At 37.7% G+C, this 12,264-nt stretch overlaps 1 protein-coding gene across 2 annotated transcripts in view; it reads left to right on the top strand.

Moving 5' to 3' along the window:
- Positions 1 to 3,234: 3,234 nt before the first annotated feature.
- Positions 3,235 to 12,264, top strand: part of LOC148870881 (ABC transporter G family member 3-like) — a 30,463-nt gene continuing 21,433 nt past the window's right edge. Inside the window, exons 1-3 of one of the 2 annotated variants that reach the window (XM_088973814.1) lie at positions 3,235 to 3,336; positions 3,779 to 4,465; positions 4,577 to 4,656. In XM_088973814.1, the coding sequence (XP_088829940.1) occupies positions 3,991 to 4,465; positions 4,577 to 4,656 (555 nt within the window). In that variant the 5' untranslated portion in view covers positions 3,235 to 3,336; positions 3,779 to 3,990. The other variant, XM_088973813.1, reaches the window with a different exon arrangement.

Here is a 12,264-nt window from a genome sequence, read left to right as displayed (position 1 = left end):
TTGAGAACTCTCTCTCTACACCTGTTTCAACCTCATATCTTGCACGGTGCAGAAGATCAAAGCCGCCCTTCACTACGAAAACCAAGAGACAGTGAGGAGATTGAAGGTGCAGGTGCTGTCTGTAACTGTCCTTACTTGCTTGAAGACGACTAATCTAACGTTTGTGTATCCCAATAAATAATTAGCAGCAGCATCCCAAGTGGGATTGACTGAAATATATAAAAGCATGAAATAACACTGGTGTGTACATGCAGTTTTAGTCGTCTCATAAACATCAAACATAGATGTAGAGTCGTCTCAAGGTACCCTCTGTCGTACTTCTCCCGGACTCTAATGTTTTCTGTTTTGAATAATTTGATTTGTCAGTGCCAAGTGATGTTGTAAGCGCAGACCACCAGGTCCACCACCATGATAATCATTTCTCGCAACTGAAAACAAATAAACATACAAGGTTGTTGGTAGTTCCCACATGAAAACTATGTGCACAACTCTTAAAATAAAAGGCGTTAAAACTGGTTTCATTGTTTGCCTTTCCCATTTAATTTCAATAAAGAAATAGGAGTTGAAATGGTTGTATCACTATTTATCTGATTATTTACGAACATGTCTTACACTTTATAATATTCTTTTCTTTATTTAATTTTCATAAAAAAAAATGAGCTAATCTTCGGTGATCCTTGTAACAGCTGGCTATGATCACACAATTCGGTTTTTGGAGGCATAGAGTGGACGGTGCTATAGACTCTTCAATACCCAGATTCTCAAGTTAATCGTCTCGAAATAATCCCAAATAAGTAATACATGGCTGTTATTGGAAACCCTCACATTCCCTCAACCGGTGATGAGTTATGACTCGCATACTATTAATGGGTAGTGGGATTCCAGTTTGATGGAAAATGGATGTATTCTGGTTTTGAAGACGGGACTGTAAATGAAATTTTAGGGCTCCTGGTTGTCAAAGGGAATATGAAGGCCGTGCAGCTGTTAAAATTGTTGTCCTCAACACTGCCCCACACAATCTACATTCTCAAGTAGAGGAAGCCATTGGTGACGATGCCCTTTTTTTTTATAGCACCCTCTTGTTTGGATTATTTTCAGGTGGTCGATGATTCAGAGGTCGAAGTGGAGGATTTTTGTTGGATGAGGATTTGGATGTCAAGTTGATTAGGCCAAGCTGGGGGGTAGATTGGGTGTTGAGCTATGTAGCTCTTCAAAAAAACCTACAAGGAATCAATGTTAGAGGACCCATGGTGTCTAGCCCGGCGAGGTCGCTCTAATGCTTAAGTCAGTATTGTGTTGTCTTGGTTGCGAGCTGAAAGCTTGAGTGTAGATAAAGCTAATAAGCAAATAATCGCGCGTACCTTTTCATGTCATTGGGGTTGGTGCCTTTATATAGACTTTGTTTGGTGTGGGCTTCATGCACGGCATCTGAGATTTTTGAGAGGTCGCCTAACTAGTCTGAGATCCCCGAAAGTAACTGCCACGCACGTTGGCCATCCTCCGGAATACTCGGTACGTAGACCAACTTCCGAGAAACTTGGGAGTGTTGGGATATGCATACCAAATTTGTCGGCAAACACAACTCGCAGGTCGCCTCATGGACCTCAGTTAGGTCGACAAGCTCTCGAGGGAGGTCGCTCCTCGCATCGAGGTCATATCGGCTAGCGACGATGTGCTACAGGTCGACCCTAAACGAGGTGCTCCTAGTCAGCCTAAGTTGTGGTCGAGGTCGCCAAGTTGGCAGCAAATGAATGTTGCTAGGTCGGGGCAAAGAGAAACCACGATCTGGGACTCCAAGTCACTGCTTAGGTGGCGTCTATGTACATCTAGCTGTACCAAGATGCCATGTGTCACAACATTATTGGAGGGCAAAATCCGCCCTCATCAATTGGAAATGCTACAATTCAAGTAATTTTGCCCCAACTTTACTCTGGAAAGGCTTTATCATGCCCCCAAGTCTTTAGGGATATGGCTAAAGATAAATTTTTTTGAAAGAAAATTACATGACATCCAAAGGACATTTGTATCTTTTCATATGTCACTTAACGACATGTACTCGATTGGAACATTTTGAAAGTTCAGGTACTGAATTATCACATTTTAAAGTTCAGGGACTAAAGTGGCACTATACCCGAATTTTTCCCTAAAGATTAAGGCTTGAGGCGGTCAAACATTTTTTTGATAGAAATAGTGGGTCAAGGCACCTTGATCCCTTGCAAAAACAATACAAAAAAAAAAAAAAAATCACCCTAATCCAACAATCAAGTGTAAAATTATGGCCTCATTAAGTTTTTTTATATAATATGCATTATATGACTTGCAATTCATTAATTGGATCAAATGGATCAATAGTTAAACCACCTAAACCATAAGTTTCAGACCAAATCAACGGTTTTGAACTAAATATTGAACCAGAAATGGTATTGGTAACAGTTTGAATGGTTCATTTGCCTAGGTCAACGCCGGATTGAAAACTTGGTGTTAACCTCTGAAATGCCATACTAGATAAAAACCATTTTATTGTTGGTCAATGACCTATTAACCTAAATGGTTTGACCATTGAATCATCTAACCCACCTAACAGTCATGAATTTTTGTATTATTTTCATTTCTTTGAAAATTTTGGTGTTATGATTATGTCACGGCTTAGGACTCAAAACATTTGAACCATTGGCCTGTTGAGCCAGAGGAAAAAGTGGTTCAACCTCTGGGCCGGAGGTTTAAAAAATTGTCAATAACCTAAGGGATTACTTTTAAAAATTAAAATATTCACACATGTAGTGCATATGTATCTGGGAGTATTGTTTAATTAAAATAACAAAAAAATATTTTTTAATTAAAATAACAGCTACTTGAGAGTTGAGAAGCTTCTACTATACTTAATACTTGTTTTATTTTACAAGGTGGGCCCAGGGTTCAGGAACAAAGTGGAATGAACGCTGGCCCTGCCACACTTTCCCCGACCAAACAAAACAACGTTGGCTCCACCTAACTGTTAGAGCATATTAAGAAACCGTTGGATTGGAATACTTTCCTTTTATATAACTTCGAGTTCTAGAGCTGCAGAATAGAAGATTCCAATCTGATGCTTTTGTTTCGCAGGAGTGTAGATTCTGATTCCATTTCCTCGCTACAGGATGGAAACAAAAAGAAAAGAAGGATGAGAGAAAGAAAAAACAAACAACGTAAAACAGGAAAAAACGGGTCAAAAGATTCCTTAAAAAAGCACAAACACTCATTACAGTCTCACTCTAGCTCTCTCTCAGAATTAATTAGCGTGGAGGACCCAGAAAGTGACACTCAGCTCACCTCCTACTCATCAGATCCAGCGTCCAGGTATCCTCTTTCGCTCTCTCTGTTTTTATATTAGAGTGCTCTTCTGCATTTGTCTTCTCTCTTTTTTTTTTTCAGCTTTAGAGAAGAAATGCTTTTCAGTAACATTGAAGCTGCATTTGGACGTCAGCTTTTCTTTCTTTTTATTGGATATTTGTTTTGTATGGTTTTAGGGTTTTTGGTTTATTTTTGAGAGAAATGAATTGGGTATTGTTAAATATGTTCTTCATATCAGAAATGCGGATGAAAGTGTTCTTCGTTAGGTGAGTTAAGGCATTAAGGGGTTCCAATGGTTTCATACTTTTGTGGGTCGTCTGGGTTTAAGGGTTTTCCCACTGGAATGGAGCAAGTTCCAGAGTAAACGATACGAGCTGCATAAAGGGACGAGATAGTTTAATTGTTATATTGATTGATGTTTTAATTCCTTTTTATTCTGTTGCTGCAGGTTCATATGGTTGTTCTACTAGCTTGTAGTCTCCAAAGCCGGAAAGTTTGGAAGTGAAGAGCTAAATTAGCTTTGCTATAGAGTTCTTTAGTCTGGATGGTGGGGAAGGATTTAATCTATGTTGGGTTGCACTAGTCTTGTAGTACAACGCTAGTTATTATTCTTTTTTTTTTCCTGGGAAATTTCTGTGTTTGGGTCATTAGGATTCTGGGATGAGAATGGACGAAATTCAGTCACAATCTGATCACTACAGGTCTTCCTCTTCGTCTGCTAGTAGTCCTACAAGTAGGGTGCCCTCAAGCAACTTTTTCTACTTGCGGAAACCTGGATCTATAAGACAACCCATTTCATTTGAGGATTCGCCTGAGTGGGATGACACAGAAGTTGATTTAAGAGTGGAAGAAGGAGGTGACTCAATCAACGCTGCAACGACGGCATCCCCCTTTCTCTCAAAGCTTAATAGTGGTTCACTGCCATCCCCCCCACTGCCTGATGGATCAGTTGTTGCAAGAAAGATTGCGGGAGCTTCAGTTGTTTGGAAGGACTTGACAGTCACAATCAAGGGAAAGAGGAAATATTCTGATAAGGTCGTGAAGAGCTCAAGTGGTTATGCTTTGCCAGGAACACTTACAGTGATCATGGGGCCAGCCAAATCTGGGAAGTCCACAATGCTAGGGGCAATTGCAGGTTATTTTCATTTGACTATACTATATTTTACTCAAGTATTTCAATCTTTGATTTTGATGGTTTTTTTAAAGCTTTAAAACTGAAATGTTGTTTGTCTCATTATCGTTTTAGGTAGATTGCATGAGCCAGCTAAAGTATATGGTGAAGTGTTTGTAAATGGGGCAAAATCCTGCTTGCCGTATGGATCCTATGTAAGTTATTTGTTTTTTGACCAGTAGTCTTATGTAAGTTCTTGCTTTCAATCATGTTATCTGTGGTTGATTTTGTCCACATTTTCTTTGTGGTTCTTCCTTCACTCTATGAACTTTGTTGCCCTCTTTATCTGTGTATCAATATGGTTCTTAGAAATGAATCCGGTGTGTTTACAGATGCCCCCCCCCACCCACCCACCCACACACACACAATCTTTGACACTTTCCGCACAAACCAAAGTGGCTGTTCTCAGACTTGAACCCATATTTTTGCTCTTATCAGCCTGAGATTTTTCCATCGCATGAAAAGATTTTGATACGTAATTGATAATAAGCAAAAATATGGTGTAATGCCATGAAGGGAATTAGTAATGCATTTCTTATCTAGTTTTAGTAGTTTCATTGTTTGGACACAGTCAAAAAACCTTTTCTAGGAGGTATCATGGATGATGGAACTACACTGTTAAGTTACTGAGGTTTGGTAGGTCTAGGTATCTTCTTGTTCTTGCCTCGCTCCAAGTCTGAAAGCTAGCCTACCCTTTGAATTAGAATGGCTTAATTGTGGAGGGTGACTGTCAAGTAGTAATATGCTGGATCATAGATAATGTGAGAGGCCCATGGTCCCCTAAATTCCTGATTAGTGAGGCAAAACATTTATGCACCAATATGAACTTCTTGTTCAGCTGGGTACCCGGATCTGCAAATGATATTGACCATATGGCAGATTCTCTAGCTAGGAATGCAGCCAATGGAGATGAGCTGGTACGGAGGCACCTTGATCAGGGACTAATGTTTACCTCTAGGATGGACCAATTATCTGTTTCGTATCAGCCTTGGCCTGTTCTGATCTCCTCCACTTCAAGTTTTCTGGAATTCTGAGGCTTTACCACTTATTACTCTTAATAAATGCCGTTCACTGTTGCTTATCAGGGGATTTAAGGGGGAAATGAAAGAAGCTATTTTTAAAATGAATAGTGATAGGCTACCAGGGCCTGTTGTTTACATGATGCCTTCTTTTAAGAGTTTTGAGATTCAAGACCTCCTGACAACCTTTTTGGAATTCCACAAGAGAGAGAAAAGTTTGGTTTCTGTGTGTAAATGGTAATCTATAATTGAATTATCATCAAGAAATTATGAGGAATAGTACGTGTTGCATGCGTACAAGAAGTGTTATACAATAGGACCTACATTAAGATCCCAAGGTACAAATAAAATAGTATCTATAATTTGTGCAACAGGTTTCAGAAATAAAATAAGGAGGCATTTCCTTGAAATCCTTCCATATATGTAGTTGTGAAACCATCATGCCAATTGCCTTCAACTCCTTGTGAATGTAGCCATGAACTAATCATGCCCAAGGTCAAAGTATTGATACGATATGCCCCGTATTGGGCATATTGTATCATATCTTTGGATTTCCAATACACCTATTTAAAGGTGTTTTCGGGAAACCAATGTTTTTATATTAAGCAATATTAAAGCATATATTAAACTGAAAATTTGAAAATAAAACTAAAAAAAGTGCTGGGTAAAAAGAATTGATACACCCCTACTGGCATATCGGGGTGTGTCGATACTTTAAACCATGATCATGCCTATGACCTTCCTTGGGGGATAACTTCCTTGGGTGATGCTAAACTTTGGAGTATCTTAGTACTAATTTCTCTACAAGCTAACTTTCGCCCTTCTTGCTAAGTTGTTTCATGTGTCACAAGGGAGAGTCTTATTGATTTATCTGGTTATTGCTAAGAAGTTCTTCAACTTCTTTGTTAACTCAAAGATAGGCTCTTTGTTGTGGTACTTCTCATGTAGGGAGTAGTGAACCTAAATTTTGATTGGTATTCTATTAAAATCCTTAGTCCTTAAGTATAAGGAGAGCTTTTAGGGACTGTAGAGGTAAGATTATTATGGGTTTTGGGTCGAATTGGAGCAGGAAATGTGTAAGGTAGAAACTAGAAGCTCTTCTCTGGGTCCTTATATTCAAGGTTTAGAATGATGATTTTGGTGGAAATGTCAATCACTTAACAACAAAAATTATGTAAAAAATATCAGAAGTTTCATGTAGATTTATTGTGATTTTTTTTGTAACATTGTAAATATTAATATGAAAATATTTTTTTTAAAGATAAATTATTTGCTATTTTTTGAAATTATAAAAAGACAGTCTATTAAATTATTGTATCATTATAAAGTGATAAAAGTGATGTTTGAAATGATTGTACCATTTCAAGGTGGTTTCTTCCTCCACCAATAACAATTTTAAGTGTTTGAAACGTTATTGTATCATCATAGATTATACTCTAGTACCATTAGTTGATATTTTGGTTATAAATATTTTTTGATCAATTATTTTAATTATAGTTATTATTTACATATGAATATGCTTCTTATGCTACTATAGTTTATCTTTTTAAAAGAGTTTAAGATATTAAAAATTGACTACTTTAATTAAACCATGCATAATTTCAAATATATTTCATAAAGGAAAATAAGGAAAGAGTTATCTATGATAAATTGATGATGAACTTGAGAAAAGAATGAATTTAAATAGAAAAGGATCACATTAAAACTTGTTATTTGGATGATATCCATGTATATGTGAATTGAAAATCTTATATTGATCTAATTAACAAAACAAATTTTGAGGTTTTATTTTCTTGAATAGGGTATACTGGTCACTAAGTTTATGCTGACTACATTTTGTATGGCATCTCACTGTCTGATTAATGGAATTGATACTTTACCTTAACCCTGCATGCATGATCTAGTGTTTCAACTCTCCCTTAAAGGACTAATGTCCATCTCTTTTTTCCCTGTCAAATCGTAGGGATGAGCCTATCTCCTCGTTCTTGGTTCAGTCCAACTCAAGGTCTGGTCTTGAGTGGGATCCGGGCTTTAGAAGAGGTCTCCACAAGCCTGAAATATTTGATGTTTTGTCTTTTCTCCAAAGCTTTGAGAGAGTGGTTGTAAGTTATGCAAGGAGAGATAGTTGGATACTCATAAAAAAGAAGAAGTGATAGTTGGATTTGGACTCTTTCTTCCTCATATTCTTTCTCTTGTGTGTCCTTCTTTAATTCCTTAACTTAATCGGGTGATAGACTTGGAGTTCCTTTTCTTGTTAAAGAGGTGTGGAGTGAACCTATTCCACCTAGGGTAGGAGCTTTTTACTGGGAATTGTTTATGGAAAGAATTAACACTTGTGACTTATTCCAGAGAAAGAGACCAATTGGTCCATATCCCCGCACTGGTGTTTTCTCTACAAAGCCAAGGATGAGTCCTGCTATCACTTATTAATCTCCTGCCCCTTCTCTTTTTCAATTTGGAAATGATTTCGCTCTTTGTTTGGGTGTAGGTGGAACCCCCACCAAATGTACAAAACTTGTTTGCTTAACTTTGTTAGTTGGAAGAAGAGGGAGAGGATTCTTTGAAGGTGTACAAGGGCAGCTGTTTGTTGGACAATTTGGGAAAAAATGAACCAAAGAAACTTCTCAGGGGTTGAAGGAAACAATAATGCATTAATTGAAATCATTACAATTAGAGTGGTGCATTGGGTGAAGTCCTTGAAACTCTTTGAGGACTTTCATGCTGGTGACTTGATGAGGAATTGGTTTGAAATTACTAGCTCGTCTTCTTGTAAGGCTGTAACTAGGCTTGTTTGGTTTCATAAAATTAAACTTTGATGTCAGTAGTGAAGGAAATCTAGGTCCTTTAGGCATTGGAGGAGTATTCAAGAATGAGGAGTTAAGGGTTATTGTGCTATTTTCAGGTCCTATTGGTATAGGCAACTTATTGAGGACTAAAATATTTGCTGCCTTGGAAGGAGAACAAAAAGCTACGAACTGAATATTAGTAAGTTGATTGAAAATTGGTTGCTAAAGGAGGAGGATACTGGTTAGTGGGGGTTACATCTATGAGAGAAGGAAACTTAGTAAGCTGTTACAAGACTTGGAGGTCTGTATACAATGGGTGAAAAGGAATGCTAACTCCTTTGCTAATACGTTGGCCAAACAAGGGGTGGGAATAAATCAACTGTTTTGAGCTGTATTGTAGTCTTTTTTCTCTTTTGAAAGAGTTAAGAGAGTTTATCTCTCCTTGTTGTATTCCTATTGTTTATTTGAAAACCTGCAAAAGAGGAGACCAAAATGGTGCTTATCCCCTAATTGGTGTGTTCTTTGTAAATCTCAGAATGAAGACAATCACCACTTACTGATCTCTTGCTCCTTTGCTACAGCTTTATGGAATTGGAGTTTTATGTTGTTTGAGTGTAGGTAGAACCTGCCATTTGATACTAGCTTGCTGTTTAATCCCTCTATCTTTTAATGGCACACAAAGAGAGGGAGAATTTTGTGGAAGTGCATAAGAGCAGCTTTGTTGTGGACAGTTTGGGAAGAAAGGAACGGAATTTTTTGTGAAAAAGAAAGGAGCTTCTCGGAAGTTAAAGAATGTATTCTGACAAGGGCAATTCAGTGGCTGAAAACTCTAAAGCTCTTTGATGCATACTCTTTTGATGACATATGGAGAAGCTGGTTAGCAGTGGATAATACTTCTACCAGGAAGGACAAACATGTGGTTGAATGGATGCCACTAGGCGAGGGGTTTATTAAGCTTGATGGAAGTAGCCGAGGAAGGACAGACATGTGGTTGAATGGATGCCACTAGGGAAGGAGTTTATTAAGCTAAACTTTGATGGAAGTAGCTGAGGAAATCTAGGACCTTTAGACATAGGAGGAGTGGTGAGAAACTAAGATAGTAGCATTATATCTTTGTACTCGGGTCCTGTGGGTGTGGGAGACTCTTTAAGGGCCGAATTACTTGATGCTGTACAAGGAATCCAGCTAGCAAATCAGCTAGGCATAGAGCATCTGATTATTGAAGGGGATTCCCAGGTGATAGTGGGTTTTCTGAAGGATCTGGACACTGTGATATGGGGTTTTAGAGATCTTCTCAAAAAGGTTCAATGGCTAACAAGGAATATGACAATCAGAGTTCAATGGGTAGGTAGATCAGCAAACTCAATGGCTGATTCAGCTGCAAAACAGAGGGTTCTTCGAGCTACTTTATTTTGGGCTTCTATGTAATTTCTTTTGTACTTATAATAATTCTATAACTAGTTTTAAAGGAAAGGTTGCATCTCGTGCCTTTCCATGGGTTGCATGTAACTCTTATTTGCTGGTTTAATAAAATCTTACTCATATATCAAAAAAAACTCCCGTTTTAATGAATTCATTTCAGTTATTGATAAAAAATAAAAAAACAGAATTCATACTTTACCTTTTTGCTCAATAAAAAGAAATTCATTTGAGTTTAGCCACTTCAGCTGTTATCAAATGGCTCCTTAGATGGATCCCAATGAATTGTGATATTTAGCTGATGCTTTGGGTAGGACTGGGCTGGAGAGAGAAGAATTGCTAATTGTGTAGTGACAGCTATATTCTATTGCAAAGCTCTCTTGTTTTGTTTTGTTTTTTTTTTTTTCATTTGTTCTTTGCCCTCCTTTTTTCCTATACTATAAGGTTTATTATTATCTTTTGCTTAATAAAATTCTATCATTATCCCTTAATCATACTACACAAATTTCCCAATCAGCTACTTTGGAGCCTTCCTCTACATCTTTTAGCAAAGATTTAATTCTTAGTTCCAACATAAATTCAGTCTTAGTCAAGATTTTGTATTTTGACCTAGTAACTACTTCTAAACATTTGTATATGGCTTAGAATAGGAATAAAATACTAAATCTTAGCATAATTTAAAAGTTGAAACTTTGCTTTTCATTTTCGTCAAGTTGCACCAGACTCCTCTTAGGTCTTGGTGCCATTATGGCTCATCATTGTAACTACTATGGTAACTTATATATCTGTTTTCCACTTAGAATCAAAGAAGAAAAGAGAAGAGAAGGAAGTTGCTCCTTTGAACTAACATAAGGAGTGCATGCTTCATCCCTTTCGAGCTTTTCCTTTGTAAAATGCTTGCCCACCTCGATATGATTTGTCCTATCCTGGAGGACAGGATTAGTTGCAATGTTTATGGTTGCTTGTTGTCATAGTAGAGGGAGATAGGATTGCCAACATGAAACCCCAACTCCCCTAATAGATTTTTTATCCAAAGCACCTCAGCAACCCCATGTTCCATGGCCCTATATTTAGTTTCAAAACTTGACCGTGCAACTACACTTTGCTTTTTGCTCTTCCATGTCAGTAGGTTTCTGCCTATGAAAGTACAATACTCACTGGTCGATTTCCTTTCATCCATAGCACCTGCCTAGTCTGCATCTGCATACACCTCCACTTTCATGTGGTTGTGCTTCTTGAGTCAATGATCCATTGGAAAACCAGAGGCAAGAGTGGATACATGGAAAGCAGAGGTTGCATCTGTTGTAGATACAAATGAGGTGGAGGGAGTACCAGTCGTACTACCATCTGACACAATGCCCTACCATAGGATTCTAGGTGATTGCAAAGTGAGCTAATGAGATCTTCTTTAGGTTAAAACTGATCTGATGCTCTTGGGTGTTCCTAGCAGTCACACTGCTAGTCTGAGAATCACTTGCTATCACATTTGCTGCACTGTACTTCTTCTGTCCTTGCCCCTTATTTGATTCTTGGTTCTTAGTTGCCCACTTAGGCTTCCCAACAAGATTGTAGCACGTCTCATGTGTGTGTCTATGGCGGTGGCCAATGATCTGAAAATCATAATCGCATCGTAAATTGTAGAGAAAATTGAATCAAATGGAATCATGAATTATAACTCATAGGGTTATTTCTATTTTTTACAAACTTTGTTCTACCCTATTTTTAAGTCATATCTACCATATCTATACCTAAACCAATAAAAAATTTCCACTTATACAATACTAGTGTAAGGGCATGTGTGCTATCACATTTGCTGCACTGTACTTCTTCTGTCCTTGCCCCTTATTTGATTCTTGGTTCTTAGTTGCCCACTTAGGCTTCCCAACAAGATTGTAGCACGTCTCATGTGTGTGTCTATGGCGGTGGCCAATGATCTGAAAATCATAATCGCATCGTAAATTGTAGAGAAAATTGAATCAAATGGAATCATGAATTATAACTCGTAGGGTTATTTCTATTTTTTACAAACTTTGTTCTACCCTATTTTTAAGTCATATCTACCATATCTATACCTAAACCAATAAAAAATTTCCACTTATACAATACTAGTGTAAGGGCATGTGCCATGCATGTGTGCAAGTAAAGGGTAAAAGATATAAATTGACATTATGCACTCAAATTTAACTTTTATGATTTGCACCAAAGCCAAGGCAAGTATCTGCCTTGTAATAGTATAGATCAGTGTTTTAAAAACCGACTCGGAGGCTAAACTGTTTCTGACTCCAGGTTGTGGGTCAACGGTTGGACCGTCCGGGTCGAACAGGTCAGGTCGTGCCACATCAGCGTCTATATATTTTAAGTATATATATTTATATATATATATATATATATTTAGTGTGTGTGTGTGTGTGTGTGTGTGTGTGTATATATAAAGAAAGAACTATTATGTTGCTGGAGGCTGCCTGGTCTGAAGAAGAAAGGGAAGCTGATCTGGAAAACCATTCCTGCGGTTGTTTTAGTGTCTATATGGTCTTAAAGA

The sequence above is a fragment of the Nelumbo lutea genome, chromosome 2 (assembly GCF_056320005.1).
Source record: "Nelumbo lutea isolate HS-2025 chromosome 2, American lotus-T2T, whole genome shotgun sequence".
NCBI classification, from domain to species: Eukaryota; Viridiplantae; Streptophyta; class Magnoliopsida; order Proteales; family Nelumbonaceae; genus Nelumbo; species Nelumbo lutea.
This window is presented reverse-complemented; position numbering and strand designations above follow the sequence as displayed.